This window comes from Pezoporus wallicus, unplaced genomic scaffold, assembly GCF_028554395.1.
Source record: "Pezoporus wallicus isolate ANWC-B61680 ecotype Strahan unplaced genomic scaffold, APGP_CSIRO_Pwel_v1 contig_8006, whole genome shotgun sequence".
In the NCBI taxonomy this organism is placed as follows: domain Eukaryota; kingdom Metazoa; phylum Chordata; class Aves; order Psittaciformes; family Psittacidae; genus Pezoporus; species Pezoporus wallicus.
In genome coordinates, this window is record NW_026635487.1 from 80,990 (window position 1) to 99,014 (window position 18,025).

General features: G+C 51.7%; 2 protein-coding genes across 3 annotated transcripts; both read left to right on the top strand.

The window, feature by feature from the left end:
* The first annotated feature begins 680 nt into the window (after positions 1-680).
* SRM (spermidine synthase) lies at positions 681-13,102 on the top strand. 2 transcript variants are annotated; one of them, XR_008975149.1, is made up of 9 exons: positions 681-941; positions 1,105-1,225; positions 1,534-1,626; positions 2,793-2,946; positions 3,765-3,848; positions 4,171-4,316; positions 5,224-5,346; positions 5,900-6,156; positions 12,955-13,102. XR_008975149.1 is itself a non-coding variant. In XM_057431455.1 (8 exons), exons 1-8 carry the CDS (start codon positions 766-768, stop codon positions 5,915-5,917), a joined length of 915 nt encoding a protein of 304 aa, XP_057287438.1. In that variant the 5' UTR covers positions 681-765; the 3' UTR covers positions 5,918-7,064. The 2 variants fall into 2 exon arrangements, 1 of the variants encoding a protein (XP_057287438.1); XM_057431455.1 differs by lacking the exon at positions 12,955-13,102 and having other exon boundaries at positions 5,900-7,064.
* Positions 13,103-13,939: 837 nt separating this feature from the next.
* On the top strand, positions 13,940-17,808 carry CORT (cortistatin). Its single transcript, XM_057431471.1, has 2 exons — positions 13,940-14,433; positions 17,464-17,808. Exons 1-2 carry the CDS (start codon positions 14,332-14,334, stop codon positions 17,680-17,682), a joined length of 321 nt encoding a protein of 106 aa, XP_057287454.1. The 5' UTR covers positions 13,940-14,331; the 3' UTR covers positions 17,683-17,808.
* The last annotated feature ends 217 nt before the right edge of the window (positions 17,809-18,025 follow it).

Here is an 18,025-nt window from a genome sequence, read left to right on the forward strand (position 1 = left end):
AATTCTGTAGTTTCTCTAAGTGTCCTACTTAAAATTCCATGCAAGGTGGACACTTCAAGGGTGATCTTCATTGTAGTCTTCTGCTGGTTTCTCTTACGTGGTTTAGGGCCACAGGTTTATGGCCACCTTTAATGGAGGTGACCAGCAAATCACATGCTTTATTCACCTGGTTACATCTATGAATGTGATGAAGTTGTAGCGTTAGAAGCCCCCCATCCTAGAACTGCGCTGCAGTAGCTGAGGGCAATCCTCCTATAACCTGGTAAGAACCACTCGTGGTGTAACCTCGGTGTACCACCCCAAAGCCTGCCCGTTGCAGCACGCACCACGTTTTGTAACGCTTCCGAGCGCTGGGCAGGAGCCCGCTTGTACAACATCGGCGTTCGAAACGGCCGAAGCGGACTCTTTATTGACGGGAGTCACTCGCGTTCCCGCGGTGGGGCAGCGCCTTCTCCTCCCCCCGCCCGGGCCCTGCCTCCAGGTGCCGGTACCGGTTGCGGGTGAGGGCGGGCCGGACCGGACGCGCCCTTTCACCGCCGGAGCGGAGGCGGCTCCGTTCCGGACGCGGCTCCGTTCCGGACGCGCCGCCCCACGTGTCCCCGGGCGCGCCGGCGCGTCACCGCCGGTTTGAGCCAATAGTGGCGCGGCGGCGCGCGCGCTGCGGGGCGGGGCGTGGCGGGGCGGCGCGTGGGCCCCCGCGCTCGGCTCCCGCGCCGGCGGGGTCAGGCGGGTGGCGGCGGAGAGGCGCAGGTGGCCGGTGCGGGGATGACGGAGCGCGGCGGGCGGTGCGGGATGACGGAGCTCGGAGCGGCGGCGCTGATCCGCGAGGGCTGGTTCCGTGAGACGTGCCGGCTGTGGCCGGGGCAGGCCATGTCGCTGCAGGTGGAGGAGCTCCTGCACCACCAGCGCTCCCGCTACCAGGAGATCCTCGTCTTCCGCAGGTGCGGTGAGGCCGGGAGCGCGGCCCGGGCAGGCGGTGGTGTGCGGGGAGCGGGTGGGAGCGCGGCGCCCAGCGCCATGCGGTGGGGCCTTGGCGGCGTTGGGAGGGGGCGGGGGAGCGCGGCCCGCGGGCCGGCTCCAACGCCGCTTCCCCGCTCTGCTCAGCACCACCTACGGCAACGTCCTGGTCCTGGACGGGGTGATCCAGTGCACGGAGCGGGACGAGTTCTCCTACCAGGAAATGATCGCCAACCTGCCCCTCTGCAGCCACCCCGACCCCCGCAAGGTGAGTCGTCCCCGGCCCTCTCTGCGGGCTCTCCCCGGCCGGGGCCCGACCCGCACAGCGGCTCCCGTCCTCCGGACCGGCCCTTTCAGGGTTGCCGCTGCCAGAGGCTGGCTGGGGCCGTGGCTTCTGGCGCTCCCACGCTGCAGGCAGCCCGCGTGGGCCCCGCAGCACATCCATCTCCGAGCGCCGGGGCGGGACGAGCCCACAGGGCTGCTGGGTTTAGGCCGTGCTTTTTTAGGCCACGCTGTGAAAGTTCCCCCGTGAGCTCATCCCGCTGATGGCCGGTTCTCTGCCCTCTTCTCTCCCAGGTGCTGATCATCGGTGGCGGCGACGGGGGAGTGCTGCGAGAGGTGGTGAAACACCCGACCGTGGAGTCCGTGGTGCAGTGCGAGATCGATGAGGTGCGTTGGGCTGCGAGGAGGTGCCCGGGGGCTTCGCTGGGACGGGTGGGCTGCCCAGCAGGAAGCAGCTCCGCTTCACAGCATCCCCGGAGCTGCTGCTTCACCTGCTGCCCCTTGTCAGCAGCGTGCGTTTGCTGCCTTGCGATGCTGGCGTGACACTGACAGCGCCACCTCTTTGCCTCACGAATCATCTACGTGGCAGCTGGCTGCCTCTTTCATGGGACTTCTTTGACACACGAGGGCTTTCCAGGCCAGCGTGGGCCAGGCACGAGATCTGGGGAAGGAGAAGTCTGGCTCTGTGAAGCTGCTGCTTTTCCCTTTCTGCCAGTGCAGAGCAGAGCACTGCTCCTGCCAGAAGAGGATGGTTGCTTTGTTAAGCAGTCTCCTGTGACTGAAAGCAGGAAAGAAGTGGGGGGGATTGGTTTCTGTAATACATGGACTCATCCCCTCTAGGTCAGTTTGTTTTGATGCTTTACTTTCTAAGATAGTTTTGCTCTTTCCTCAAAGCAGGGCTGTATTAAGAATGGGAAGCGCTGCTCTATGAGACTGTGCACTCTGTCTGCCATGCTAATAGGCATATGTGCCTGGGTTTGAACCAGCACTGCCTGACACCAGCATATTTTTATGTCTTTGCCAGCTGCGAGAAGCTGGTCATGTTCAGTGCAATTGCTGGGCCTCTGGCAGTGGCTCTTAACAGTTTTAGAACGAAGGGGGTGATGCAGTGACCGTAGAGCAGAGGTGGGGATAACTCTCACCTTGCGTCTAGAAACCTGCAGGAATGGTTTAAGAAGAATAAAAGAAAAGTCTTGAGCTGAGATCACCTCTGCAAGTGATGTCTGCAGGGAAAAGGAGCTGTAATGTCAGATCTGTAATCGTATTCTCACAGTTCCTCGGGGAGCTTTTGAAGCTCCAAGTTCTTCTTGTTGAGTTTGGCAAGGACAGACCAACAGTGTCACTGAACCCTGAGGCCATAGGAAAGGGCTGAGCGCAGCTTGTTGGCTGAAGATGCTGACAGCTCTTGAGGATCTTGCTAGCGAGTCAGGTTTGTGCTGAAGGCATAGAAGGAAATGACTCATTGTGCTCCTCTTGCAGCTGCAGCTGCACAGTAGCCTGAGAAGTAGCTCCTTGTACCCTCTGCTGACCCCCTTGTGCTCTCTGTATTCCAGGATGTGATCCAGGTATCCAAGAAGTACCTCCCAGGGATGGCAGTGGGGTATTCCAGCGCAAAGCTGACCTTGCACGTGGGAGACGGTTTTGAGTTCATGAAACAAAATCAAGAAGCCTTTGATGTGATTATCACGGACTCATCTGACCCCATGGGTAAGAATTCTGGCCATAAAAGGGCACTGCTTTCCACACTCCTCCTTTTCTCCTCTACCTACCTCTTGGAAGCAATGCCAGCCTGCCCAGGCTCCTTTTGAGTGAAAAGATTCTCACTGGGTCAGCTCTTTTGATAGAGAAAGGGAAGGGTGAAGACCAGAAAACTCTATTAGCAAGGCTTCAAGCCGGCTGTCCCATTTCTTTCCTCAAAATTTAACTCCAGCAGCTATTGCTTCTGGCAAAGAGTTAATCCAGGAGTCTCATGGAGGGGGACAGCTTTGCACATGTGCCCACTAATGAAGCAGTAGCTTGTGTGCTGTTGCTGTCTGTACCTAACCTAAAGATGGCTGCAGTGAGATTGCTGTATTTCTGAAGGGGGGAAACTAAGGTAGAGAAGGACCAAGTGTAGTTACAGCACCTCATTTTAGGGGCCTGACAATGAGCACCTGAGTCACCTTTACTGTTGCTATAGTCAACACAGGAAGAGGCGTCTCTAAAAGGCAGTTTGGAGCAGGAGCTCAGTTTAAAAAAGAGCTCACTGAAGCAAGAGGCAGGAGCTAAGACTGTCTTTGATAAAGGTCCTGGGCTTGCTATTGAGCAAAGCTAAAATGCTGATGGATTTGCCATGCTAGGTGCAGGCTGGGGTTCACCCGGGCAAAACTCTTTGCTTCCAGATTATCTCCAATGCTTGTGATCACCGAAAAGCAATTTGAAATTCTCCTTTTCCAGTGCAGTCCCTGTAGGCACTGAGCAAACTCTCAGGAGCCCACTGTGTTAGTGTCTCTCTCAGCATACCTCTTCACTCACTCGTCTCCCAGGTCCTGCAGAAAGCTTATTCAAAGAATCCTACTACCAGCTGATGAAGACAGCCCTGCGAGAAGATGGGATTCTTTGCTGCCAAGGTGAGGATGTCTCTGGCAGAGGCTGATGCCAGATCATTGCACAGAGATGCAAAGGGGACTCTTCTTGGGGAGACATTACATAGGCAGTGAGGTCCATTTTAGCTCCCAGGTACAGGAGCGTTTTGATCTGGATGCATCAGCTCATTAACTGCTGGACTGCACTTAGTAAGTCTGGTGTAAGGGTGTTATCTTGCTTTGAAACCACATGAGCTGTGCACAGTAGAGCAGGTTTGGACTTGGGACCGCTGCTAACCTGGCCCAGACCTGTGCAGAAAAGAGGGGCAGCTCTCACCTCACATCCCATCTTCCCTTCTCCCTGTAGGTGAGTGCCAGTGGCTGCACCTGGATCTCATTAAGGAGATGCGTCAGTTCTGCAAGTCTCTGTTCCCTGTGGTGGAATACGCCTATTGCACCATCCCCACGTATCCCAGCGGGCAGATTGGCTTCATGCTCTGCAGCAAAAACCCGGTGAGTTCCAGGCACCTCAAGTGCCCTTTTCCACTCCCTGGAAGCACACAGCCTGCCTCAGGCTGTGCCTTACAGAGCTTGAGCTGCAGCTCTGAGTTCTCCCAGCTGAGGCCTCTAGAGTCATGCTGGGTCCTGGTTCTGCCAGCCCAGGGCCCCAGAGCAGCAATGCAGCTTGCTCAGTGCTGAATGAAGCGCAGAACTAACCAGTACTTACCAGTACTGTAACTGGTTGCCTTAGAAAAGGACATTATTTTCTCTCTAGTACAACAAACTTGGAAGGGAGGAAGCCATTGCCAGTTTCCAGAGCCTGTTAATGTTATGGCTTATTGATGCTGGCTGTTACAAAGCAGCACCTGCTTGATAAGGATTGGCTTGCAACTAGTAATCTCATGCAGAGATCCAAGTGAGTCGTTGTTAGGATGTGGGGTGGTACCTCCGTGTCACACCACTGAGGTCTGCTCTCTTCCTAGTCTGCTGCATTACAGCAAGTCTCTAATGCAGCTGTCACAGGAGCAGTGCTCCTGCCTCCCTACACCAGTGTGTGTGATTTATCAGGGGCGCTGGCAGCATGCACTGTGCCTGACTTAACACAGACATGGAGTTTGCTCTGAAGAGCAAAAGCCTTGCTGCTTAGATGCTGAGGCACAATCTGATAGCTTCATCTGGCCCATGCAGTCTGACCTCATGTGTTGACATCTGTGAATAAGGGCTAGTCACAAGGGGTACAAGAGTGTAAACCCAGCCCTGGGGACTGGAGCTGTGCAGAACCTTTGACCTCATACTAGAAGAGAAAGTCATCTGTTCTGCTGCACATCCTCTTGGTTCTCTGCCATGAACCCAGTGCCTGTCACACAGCCTTTTGCTCGCTGCCCAAACACTCCAGAGCTGCCTGACTTCTCTTCTGCAGAACACGAATTTCCGGGAGCCTGTGCAGCAGCTCTCACAGCAACAAGTAGAGGAGAGGAGTCTGAAATACTACAACTCTGACATCCATCGGGCAGCTTTCATTCTGCCGGAGTTTGCACGGAAGGTAAGCAAGGCTGTGCTGCTGTTCCTCCCTCAAGGATGAGGTACAACTTCTCTCAGCAGGATTAGGAGCCCACAGGACTGAGGACTTCCTGCAACCCTAAAGGCTTCAGTGGGCAAGTCAGAGCAGGGCAGCATTTAGCATTTTGTATGACATAGCTGAGTATGAGTCAGTGTGGGAAGACTGGAGTTCAGTTTGGAACTGTTCTTTGGGTTCATGTCCCATGCCTTGATGGCAGATCACTCCTACTTCACCTACCAAATGTAAATTGCAGAACTACTGGTTCCCACTGGAAAGCTCCAAAAGGCAGATAAAACGTGGTTGTGGTTTCTGGCACAAACCAGAGGGTAGGGAAAGGATGCTGTAGTGTAGTTCAGCCTGCTGCCTTGCAGGACAGTCATTCCGTCATCTAACTGGTTTGCAACTGCAGGTTCCAGGAAAAAAAGCCTCCTTAGAGGGATGAAGGCAAATGTGTTTCAGAGCCATGTGTCTGTTAAGGACCGGGAGAGCTGCAGTGGGTCCATCCTGACGCTTTATTGTCTTTGGCTGTCTCCAGGCCCTGAGTGACGTGTGAGACTGAGAAGCTGCTTCCTTCCTTCAAGTTGGACCCTGAGATCATCGGTGACGTGGTTGGGACCTTCCCAGCAGACTGCAGATTTGCTCTCCACTGTGTGGGATTGTTTAACCCTTTGCCAGCCAACACTCCCTTTGATGATGTGTTAAAGATGATGGTGCATAAGCCAGATAAGACTATTGAACAGGTCCGCTGACTTAATGCGTGAGGTCAAAACTGTTCTTTCCAGTGCTGGAAACGTAAGATGTCTTTTTCCTTTCTCTCCATTCTAAATTCTCCCCTCCCTGTGGCCCCCATCCCACCTCCACCCCCTGCAACTGACATGATGTATTTATAACTGACACCTATTTCTGTCTGGTGATCTTCTGAAACCTGGGAAGAGTGCAGAAGGGTCACTGCCTCAGCCTTAAGCACAGAGAGCGAGAGCTTTGTGCCCAGAGTTGTTGCTCTCTCCTGATAGGAGCTCCCTGCTGCTGAGACGTTTTGACTGGTAACGGGTCTGAGCCTTCATGTCCCACTGCCCTTCTGCGACACCTGCACTGTTCTGCAGCACAGTTGGAGAAGTCACAGTGCAAACTGTTGCCATTCACAATAGGTCTCCCTCCAACCCTGATGGAGTAGCAGTATTAAACACCAGCCAGGCAGGCTGGCAGCAAAGTCTTGTGGCTTGTTTTTTGGAAACAGAACTGCTGAGGTAGGAGCAGGCTGACTCCTGTTCTTACCTCTGCCTCCGAGTGGTTCCAAAGAATGTTTATCAATATGGTGATAGGCGCTTTATATATATAAATATAAATATAAATATATCTATATAAAAACCAAACCTTAGATCCATTGCCTGCTGTTAAGTACTGATGCCGGGGAGTCAGTTGTGCTGACAAATCTCTCATCTCGGTCATGCTGGGATGCCTCAAGCCTGGGTATTTGCTAGTCCTTAGGGGGCCTCATTATTTCTAATGCTGCCCCCAGAATCCCCAGATGCACAAGTTGTTTTTCGTTGTACTCTGTCGTGAGATGGATCTGCCTCCACTTCTTTACTTCTGTTTATAAGGCTCCATACCACCGCTGTGCAGTGGGCATCTCCCCAGCACAACCACTGCGGTGCTCGCTCCCTTGCACTCAATTAAACACTCGGCTCTGGTTAAGGTGACATCAGTGTTGGTCACTGTGCTTCTTTGGGGAAGTGTGGGGTGGAACTAGAGGTCCTGAAAGTCTGTTGTCCTTGTCAGGGGTGCTGTGGAGTTGTTCTAACTTGCTCTCTCCTTTGCTCTAGGGATGGCGAGTTACAAACAAAACTAAGCTCTGAAGAGTGATCCTGTTGCATGTTTTAGATTGTAACCTGACTGCATAATAGCTCCAGCTTCTGTCATCCTCTGTGCTGCAGAAGTCAGTACCTTCTGTCCAAGCTGTTCACCAGCCCGAATGCTGCCTCTGGTATAACAGCTTTCCGAGCCCTTTTCTAGCTGCCTATCTCCCTGATAGCATCACATAATCCCTGGCTATCACTGGCCCCACTCAGCCGCATCATCCTTTCCTCTGCAAAAGTGTGGTGGCTCCAAGGTGAGCTTAAGCTGAACAGGCCGGGGACAGTCGCTAGGTGGCATCAGGAGTAGACAAAAAAGCTCCTTCTGGGAGAGGCTTTTTCCCTTGGTAGGAGAAAGCTATAGAAGGAGCAGGCTTTTGCAGAGGTTAGGGTTGAGCTTTACCATATCTGTGGCCATGCAAACAGCACACGTGGTGCAGCCACTGTGTGCCTACAGCAAGGGAGTTTTGTGGTGCCAGTACCAACCCTGCTGCTTTCTCCCCTTTCTGAGGAGATTTGACACTTCTTTTCCAATGCTCCCTTCTAGTACAGGCATTGGTACAGCTTCTTTGTGGTCACAGGGATTTGCAGAGTATTGGTAAGCTGTAGAGCTGAGTCTGGGTCTCCTTTTTGTTTAGATTACTCTTTTGTCTCTCAATGCTCTGGGTACCTGTCTCCTTTCTCCCACAGCTACTGATTAGTTAGGGCTATTGAGGCATTTTCATTGCTCAGCTCTTTTAAAGAGCAGAGGCTGGTTCTAGCCACTCCTGTTTAAATTGCTGGAGGACCTGAACCCCATTCAGCCCTTCATCCCTGATAGAAAACTACCTTTGGCACTTTCTCTCTCCTGGAATGGGAATTAAGACCAGGACTGTTAGTCCAGGAAGGCCTTAGAGCAGCTGCCAACTAGTAACAAGTTCAAGCCTTCCACCCACTCTTGGTGAGTACAGCAATGCCCAGGAGGGAAAGAGCTTCCTCAAACCTGTTACTAATCTCCACACAGCTAATTACTCCCTCTTTCACTGAGCTGCCTCCAGCTTTCTAAGTTCAGCCAATGGCCAGTGATGAGAGCAGGAAGAAAGGCTGTTTGTCATCCAGGTCACACAACCTCTGTCCACAGGGTCCTATGTGTAGTTCCCAAGCTATTCCAAATTGCTGTTCTTTACAGGCACTTTCAAAGACATCAGTGCCAGAATCAAGAACTCGTAACAGTGCAGCAGGAGGAGGGAGCAAGAGTTTGTCCATCTACAGGTAGTTCCATCTGAGCAGCTCACAGCACAGGGGTGACTTAAGGTCTACGTGCTGTTTAGAATGGATTTTGGTGTGTCAATCATCTGTCAGGCAATTGTGTCCACAGATTGATGATCCCTCCCACAGACATACATCAAGGCTGTTACAGTGCAGGATGCTGCGGCCAAGGATGCTGGGGACTGAAAAGAGACTGGCTGGCAATTCGGGTGATGCCCAACAGGAGAGAACTAATGGGGCCTCACGTAGACCTGAGCACTGAACATTCGAAAGCAAACGCTGCGGTGTCTCCAGGTGGTCACTAAAAGACCTTGAGTTTTAGCCGGCTTTTGCCCAAGGCTTGTCAAGCAGCACTGTTCATAAGCAAAGATCCACAGTGATGTTGTTGTCTAGACATGCTGCAGTCATGTTCCAGCATCTTATTAAGCTAGGAGCATATGAGCAGGGATAGGCTGTGTCCCAAGTAACGTTTAATGTCATACCAGTCAGAGCAGGTGGAGACAAGCGAGGGAACAGAGCCTGATGGGCTTTAGCACATCTATTGCTTAAGCCTCTTGGCGCCTTTTGAGCTCTGTCAGACTCTGCTCTGGGCTTTGCTCATTGAACTAACTCAATTTTTAGAAGTTCAGAAAGGAGCTTAAAAAAATGAAGAGAAATCTCTTGCCTGTATCTCTCGAGCCCTTTCTGGCAGTTAATTGGCCTGAGTGTCGTATTCATCCAGAGCTAATGTTATTGAGGCTTGGTTGAATTATTGATGAAGCTTGGCTGGAGCAAGAGACTGCTGAAATAAGAATGACAATTCATCTTTCATAGGGGAACAGCAGCCTCAGGAAGCAAACAGCCAAAAAATTAGTAACAAGTGGCACCAGGTTCAGGGAGAGAAAAGTTCCTATGATGAAATGGTGGGGGAAGAAGAGGTAAAAGTGTGGACAAGTGTGAAACAGCAGCTCAGGTCTGGCAGGAGTATCAGAGGAAATGGTTAAGTATCTTCTCAACAAGTTAAGCACTGAGAAGTTTAGGTGATGCTCTTTCTTGGCTATGTATAGGATGGAGTTAAGTGCTTTCCAAATACCAAAAGGTGGGGAATTGGAGCGAGGGAATCTCAATCGCAGCACAGTGATGTGTGAAGCAGCTGAAGGAGGGGGGGGGTGTTACAGATGTTGGGATCCCAGCTGCAGGCCTGTGGCTGGTGGGGTTTGCAGTGCTCGTGGTGAGGGCTGAGGACCCTGCAGGAGGGAGCTGCCCTCTCCTTGGTACTGAACGGCTGCTGCAGCAGCGCGGGGCCGGCATCTCCGGGGAAGCTGATGCTGTGTGCTGCGGTGAGGGGCAAGATGATGTATGTGGTGACCCTGCATGTGTTTCATCCCCCTTCAGCTGTAATGAGGAGTAACCAGAACCCCATGCTGTCCGGAGCGCATGAATTCCTGTTTAAAGCTCTCCCAGCTGAGCGGTCCCACATCTTAACGTCCCTGGGGAGCTCTTGCTGACTGAATTTCAAGGCACAGTGTGCATGCGATCCCTCAGGAAATCCAAATGGTAAAGAACCCTTTCTATCTAAGTCTTGTCCAGCCAATCTTACCACCAACAGGACGAGTGTGGTTTAACAGGTCAGGTCATATGCCAGTAGGCAGTAACCCCAGGTGTCCTGATCCTGCTTTACAGCCTGCAATGCCTCCTGCGTGGAGCCAGGCGTAACGTTTTCCATGGAAAACAGAGGCATTTTTGAAGTAGAGGTGTTTCATAGCAAGTAGTCGCTTTTGAAGGAGACTTTTGGTGGCATAACTGAAATGTTTAACTTTGCATTCTGAAATGGCAGCAGGTTTTGAGCACACCACTGAAGCGTTACGCTCACCCTCCCTTCATCCTCCTGGGCTCGACAGGCAGAGAAGGCAGCACAGCTCCCCCCAGCTCCACGTCCCCAGGGAGCTGTAACAGGCTCGTAGTCGTGCGTGCTCTGGCAGCAGCATCCCTGCGGTACTCCCCTCCTCCTCCCCCCCCACACCTGCTCTGCAGCTCTCAGCAGAGATGAGCATCATCCCACGCTCACGCTGCCTCTTCCTCGGGGCTGTCAGATGAGAGCCGATGCGAAGCCGTGGCTGGAGCAGCCACCTGCATGCTCCTCGGAGGCCCCCGGGGAGCGCGGTGCGAGGGAATGCTGGCCTCACAAATGAGCTGTGATTTCAAGCCCATGAACAAATTGGTTTCCCCTTCCAGGAAGGCTCACAACTGACTATTGCTGTATTTATTGCATTGGCCTTTGAAACTAGGGACTCTTGAGGGCAAAGAGAAAGGGTTCCAGTGACAGGAAAGTAGGAGCATTTGAACCCTTCCTTCAGCTGCAGCTGAGTGTTTCACCTTTGGGAACCAGACTTTGTTCTATAAGCCTGATGGAATTCTGCTACGTGCTTCGTGGTGATCTGAACCCAAACCAGGCAACAAATGGGCAAAAGACAGCAAATAACCAGGCCATAGAGGAAAGCAGTTGAAAAGTTACCTCATTCCTTAATGTGGCATTTGGTGCCAGACATAGCCTTAGCCTTTGTATCGCAGTCTTTGCTGCTGTACAGATGCACTGAGGAATGGTCAGGGACCTCTTTCTTGAAAGATTAAAACCTCTCCCAGTGCATGATGCTTGTGCACCTTTACTCATAGAAAAGATGGAGGTTGTTTTATGTGATTGTGGAAGCATATTCTGCTGTATTTCTGAACCCACTCTGTACCTCTGCTGAAGCCACACTAAGTGGGGGATAAAGTCCTTGGATAGCCAGGCCTTTTCCAGTTACTGTGCACAGAACTTTCTTCTGGAGCATCCCTACCCTTACCAGGTTCCCATGGATATGGTCATGGGCATGCTGATTTTGGATAGATCTGCCCTCACTGAAAAGTGGTAGAAACCCACTCAGACCATGTACAACTCCAGACAGGAGAGAGACTTCTAAAGGGTGAGTCAGAAAACAGAGGGAGATGAAGTGGTAAGAGGAAATCAAGGAAAGAATTGTCAGAAATGTTTATTCCTCCAAGGAAGACCTTCAGCTTTTCCTGTACAGAGTGATAAGTGTTTAAGTGTTGGCAAAAACAATAATTGGGGCCCTTCTTAAAGGTCAGCCAATGCAACAGGGAGCAAGGAACAGCAGGAACGAAGAACAATCCTGGTGCTAGATGCTGAATTCTTTCCAATTACTAAAAGGAGCAGTTTTATCACCGCAGAGTTGTTGTACTTCCTCTGGAGAACGAGATGATGCTATAGCCTGTGGTGGAGAGGATCAGCAGTGGTGGTAGCAGAACCAGCAGGGTCTCTGCAAAGAGGATGGAGGGGCAGAGCTTAAGGAGGACAGACTAATGCAGGGGAAGTAGCAGAGGGAATGTGAAGAAGGGAAGGGCACAAGAGAAGATGAAGGAATGCGGAAGAGAGGCATCTAATATTGAAGGATGCTGTAGCAGAGCCTGGAGGGAACCTGACTGGATTTAGAGATCTGGTCCTTTGGTGGGCAGTGGAGTGTAAGTGCTTTGATGTGTTCTTATTCCCCTCCCTCCCTCCCAGCTGGGAAGGGACGCCCAGCCTTGCCCAGGCTACAAGTGCAGGTTTTGGCGGTGCTATGCTCAGCAGCAGGGCCACAGGTCTGGTGCTGACATATCTGAGCAGAAACCCTCCAAAGCCAACCCCCCGAAGAGGTAACAGTGATTTTATTACTGCCCTTTAATCCCAGGTCAGTCACTGCAGCCTGGTCACTGTTTACATCCCTGTGGGTCTCCCCAGGAGCTGATCAGCACATCATCCCTTTTTTTAGTAGAAGAGCACTGTCATACTTGTGACCCCATTCGCTCAATGAAGCGTTGTAGGAAACAGCCCATTCAGAAGGCAGAGCTGCAAACAAACCCGTGTTTATTAGAACAAGCAGTTTGGTTAGAGCAGATGGCCCCCAGCATGAAGACCTGGCTGAGCTGCTGGTGTTGCTGTCTGTCTAGCTTTTGGGCTAGTAGACTCACGAGGTTTAGTCCTGCCTCATCACCACCAGGATGGGGTTGACTCCTGCCTGCCTGTCAGCCCAGGCACATCTCACACTCACAGGTACCTGCCCTGTGTTCCTCTTGAGCAACCAAGTGTGCTTTCTCCATTTGCTACCTTCCCACTTGCACCTCTCCTGGAGCAGATCGGCTGTGGGTCATTGGGCAAGTGCCTATGGTTTGTCTGCTTGCTGGAGCCTGGGACTCCACCATGCTCTGTCTCATAGCTCCAGGCTGGCTGGGAAGTGTTTGACAGAACCCATTCTAAGGGCTAGCACAGCAATCCTGATCCGCTGCGGATATCAGATTGGAAGGAAACAGCTCATGGTTCACCTGGAAGCGGAGGGCAGCTCTCACAAGGGGGTGAGAAACAAGGAGGTTACAAAGTATTTTGAGGAAGGTTGGTTTCCAGAAATGGCTAGCTTGTCACCTTCCCCACAGGGCTGTGTGACCCTGAAAAGGTTTTCTTCTTTGTATCTTTCAGTGAGGGAATCCACTGTTTCTTTTCAAATGTGCATGGAAGCGATGGCATCTTTTCCCTCAGGAGCATCCGGGGTGGTCTCACTGGCATTAGGAGCTGCATTATTTGCAGGGAAAGCTTCATCCTGCTGTTTCCAGGAGCTGTAATGCTGGTAAGCAGTAGAAGTGGGGAACAGGTTTTTCTGCCTTCTGTTCTGTGTCCTGCCACAGCATCCCTTTGGCCAAATTGCATCCCTGTGGGGTTTTTACATGTGCTAAATTAGGATCACAATTCACCTTTTAACTGCTGTTTGTTGTTAGGGTCAGAAGAGGACTTGCCCTGAGGCAGTGCTTCTGGAGAAGGGGCCAGTGGTGAGATGGGATCCTAGCTCTGCCTCTGCATCTCACAGGCAGTGGTGCCATCCCCAAGTGATGGGGACAACGCAAAGCAGATAGAAGTGTTTAATAGCATCTTCTGCTGGCCTACGGACCAATCCCACTGGTAGGATGGCCTTTTGGGCAAAGGAGAAGCCTTAACAACTGTAAACCAGAGATCAGAAATGGCAGGAACTTACTCCAAGCAGCCTGCAGTGAGTACCAGCACACCCTGAGCCTTCTTCTGAAGCCTCACAGAGCAAAGCAGCTCCAGCTCTGACCAGTCTTTCAGTTCCCTGTTTTACCTTTAATACATTTAAGCCCAACCTCTCCAAGTCGGGGTTCACCATGTTGATCTGTACTTCCAGGGTAGGTTCAAGTCATATTGAAACAGCACTAGGAGCAAAAGCCAGTAACTTCCATCTGGCTTCCAGGTAGTCTTGTGTAGGTTTGCAAGACAGATTATGTTACTACATAGCTGCAGCCTGTGATCATGTACAAGGAAAGCCAAGTACATTGGCATTCCCCAATGAGATGCATCAATGGATGCAGAGATCCACATCCAAATCCCCTGGAGTCTGGAACTCAGGGTCCAAGCCGTTATCTGAATACTGGTGGTCAGAAGTGTTAGAGGTTTGTGCAAGCTGGTGGCCTATTCTATCCAACGTTCTGTTCCCAAAGAGAGCTCAGTTTTAACTAAGAGAGGCACAGGTAGTGCCTACAATTTCTCTGAGTGGAGAACCAGCATGTTACTGGAGAGTCCCAGTCCTTTGCTTCCTCAGCCTCTGCAGGTCTGGCACATGGAAAGCCCAGAGGCACTGAAGTATCCCACTCAAGCAGCCAAGTGTTAACAACCTCTCCAAAGTCTAATTTGCCTTTGATATAGACTTAATTGTTTGCGTCACCCACTGGGCTGGGGGAGGGCTATAAAAGGGGCTGCAGCCATTGTCTGAGGCAGAAGAGAGCCCAGGAACAGCTCCCTCTCCCAGTCTTCCTCATTCAGCACAGTAGTCACAGCCTGTGCATCATGCAGCTGGTGGCCAGCCTGGTGTCCGTTCTGCTGCTGGTGTGGAGCGTGAGAGCCACGGCACTGCCTGGAGACGAGAGACTCGCAATACAGAGCACCAGGGTGAGTATAATGCACCCTGGGCAGGAGCTGGGTGAGGTGGGGGCACGCAGGAGCAGGCTGGAGCCAGGGGAAGGGTAATAAGGGCAATTAGGCTTCACCTGATGCAAACTCTTCCACCTCTATATTCCAAGGCACTACAGCTTCCTGCACTGCAAAGCACTGCCTATTAATACAACTTAATAGCCGATTTACTTAGGAAAGGTACCAGGGCAGATGACAGAAAGATGCAAAAGTGAAGTCTGAGCTCAGAAAAAACTGGCAAGAAGCACAGAGCAGAGAAAAAAAGGAGAAAATAATATTGCTTAAAGAATACAGCATGAGAAAATGAAACGGTGCTAGGGAGGGAGAGAAAAGATATGTAATTGGTAAAATGATCAAGGGAGATGATATTTTAAATAGGACTCATGGGAAGGACAAATGTTTAAAAGATGGGTTCAGCAGGAAAGTAACAGAGGAATAATAAATGAAGTAATTATATCAGAATAAAATTGCTTTTTCCAGAGTAGTATTCACAAGGGGAGTTATACTGACATAGTTCTGCTAGAATAATTACACTCTGAACCAGCGCAGCTCGATGCAGTGGCAGAACTTATTAGAGCAATATAATTATCCTACCAACTGGCAAAACCCTAATATTATCATGGCTATAGCACTATAATAACTTTGTTTGTACTGTTTCCCTAAGAGGCCGAAGGGGTAGGAAGCAAGAGTGTAACAATCACAAGCTGCCTTCTGCTTGCCCTCGCCCCGCGGTTTTCTCACCTGCATGTTCCTTGCCATCCCTGCTGTTGCTCGGAGCTGTCGTCAGTCACCCCACACTCTGCCAGTCCGGTCCAGAGCTGTATCCATAAGGCTGCTGTTGCTTCATTCCTGCAAAGGAGCTACCCAGGGAAGTGAAGGATCCCAGTATTGGTTTCAAAGGCAGTAATTTCTCCTTTGTGCATATCCACGTTGTTTTCTCTGTCTCAGCGTTGGCTGCAGCTCATCCATCAGTGTCTCACTGCTTCAGGAGTGGGCTTACATCCCATTAACAACAAAACTGGCTGCAAGAGAGAAGCGTACAGCGTGCGAGGTGCTAGGGCTAGTGTTGTGCTAGAGATCAGGGCTGCTGCAGCTGGCTGGGGTTAACCCTTCTGGGGATAACTGTGACCTTCCAGCTGTGCATTCCTGCAATGACAAATCCAGTACGTACAGAGTAAACTCTCTGTACAAATCCTAGGTGTTGTGGAAAATAAAACCAAATTGTAGGGAATAAATGGGTAAATAAGGCTTTGGTAAGAATTAATTCAAGTGTAATGACTCTTCTACACGCTGTTGCTTACAAAATGATATAATAGATATAATGATTCTCTTCAGAGCATTCTGCTAATACTAATTCTGTTAGATACTAATGAACCAGTCCCCACAGGCACCACTGCTGTAACTCAGACAAATGGTTTAAGTATGAAAACTATTTGGATTTTACATATAAACAACCATAAAATGCATAGCAATGGGGAGCAAAGATCTGTGCGTTCAGATGCGCTCTTGGATGTAGTACAGGGACTCGAGCAGCTACCCCAAGGTGTGCTGTAACCTGTGCTAAGGTCTCTAACTGCTGCCAAAGAGCCCTGATCTCTTGCAGCTCAGGAAGAGCAGGGATGTTAGGAATGGATTGCCGCAGAGGAAGAGCTGCCTGGTTTCACTAACAGCCACGGCCGATCATGCGTTAAGGAATACCCCCTAAGAGCAGGCTCTCTGCCTTCCTCAGCCCTGAGCCTGGCTTGCAGCAGGTTATTTCAAGACATAGGGCTCACAGCTAGGAAGGAAGCTTACAAGATAACGTGACCCAAGAGGCATCTTTAGCTGGGTTCCCCAGTCCGTCCCCTAAAGGCTCAAGTCCTTTATGTGCTTGCAGCACAGGAGTAGGAATCAGGACAGGCATAAACTGGCTTCTTTCTTCTGCCACAAACATAGCGTGTTATTTTTCTATGCCTCAGTTTCTCTTGGGGGGAAGCAGGGTTGGTTACTAGAGCTAAGAAAGTGGTTAGAAATGATCCATGAACATCCCGGAGCATACAGTAATTGCTGCTGTCTGGGTCTGTCCATCTTTTGAGTCGCTCACCACAGTGGTCCTTAAGAGAGTCAGTGGATAAACGCAGCTGTCCCAGCAGTAAACATGGCATTTGTGAGGAGTGGCATGGAAATGCACTTCCAAGATTCCCATACACATTGGGAAACAGGATCTGTTCCTATCAAACCATCTATCTCCGCTTGTCCAGTACCATGTCTCTGCTAGTGAGTCTCAGAGACCTGAGATGCTCAGGCAAGAAGCAGTTCCTTAGGTCTGATGGATGTAAAGTGAAGGGAAACAAGATAACTCACAGCTTGTTACTGACGGAAATCCCTCAAGCCCAAACCATTCTGCTGTGGCAAAGGGATGGAGCTCAGCAACCCAGAACTTCATCCTGCCTTCCCTAAGGTCAGGCTATTGGAATATGGGCTCTTGGTCTTGAAACACAAGCTGCTGCTGGAATAGTTTGCTCTAAGTACTAAAGGTATTTATACCAACCCAGCCTTTTCCCCTTTGTTACGTGTCATTCTCAGCACTTTACATGGGGTTGCGCTTAATATTCCTGAGGACTTGGTGCCTCTTTCCCAATGATCCCCCAGAGGATGCTGAGCCGTCGGAGCAGTGGCGGGAGCATGGCTTTACCAGGAGAGGAGGTAGGGATCCAATTAGTGCAGGCAGCAAGGGATTTTACAGCCAATTCATGCCTATTTGGTAGCAGCCCTTTTCCAGTTACAACCCACACGTGTGCCTGTCCCCTTCCAGCTGGGAGAGGGGAGGATTTACCCCGGCAGCCGCCGATCCCTCAGCTCCAGCACCGCTTTGCTGATGGGAGAAGCGTTATCTCCAAGGGCAGGAAGCAGGGAAGCAAGAAGGGACCCCATGGTGGATGCGTGCACCCTGCTACATCCCCATCCTTGATGGCTATGGGGGCCAGGGCCTCCATCCATCCCTCCCTTCTCCGTGCCCTCTGCCTGCAGGAACAGAGCACAGTGCGGAAAGACGCCATCCTGAAGATGCTGGCGGGCCTGCTGGACAGCGTGGACGTGGGGCGCGAGGCGGCCTCCCCAGCCGTGGACGAGGAGGAGGGCAAGGTGGAGGAGGAGCGGGCGGTGCTGGGCCGCCTCGCGCAGCTATCACCGAGGGACCGCAAGGCTCCCTGCAAGAACTTCTTCTGGAAAACCTTCACCTCCTGCTAGTGCCCCCCAGCCCGGCCCCACCGCCTCACCTCCTGCCAACACCTTCCCCTCCCCTCGGCTGTCCCGGCCCCCCGGCTCCTTTCCTTTTCTTCTTCACCCCTCAGAATAAAGCATGGCGCCTTGGGGGCTCGTCTCTGCCTCTCTGGGGGGCTCTTGGGACCCGGTGGAGGTGGCGGCCATCTTGTGGGTGCCCATGGTGGAGGGCGCCATCTTGTGGGGGGCGCTGGTGGGCGGCGGCCATTTTGGAGGGGCTTCATAGTGGTGAGGGGTGTGCGGTGAGGATGGAGGCTCTTGCACCACCAGGAGCCCCTCGGTGGGAGCAGGAGCACAGCCGTCATTAAAG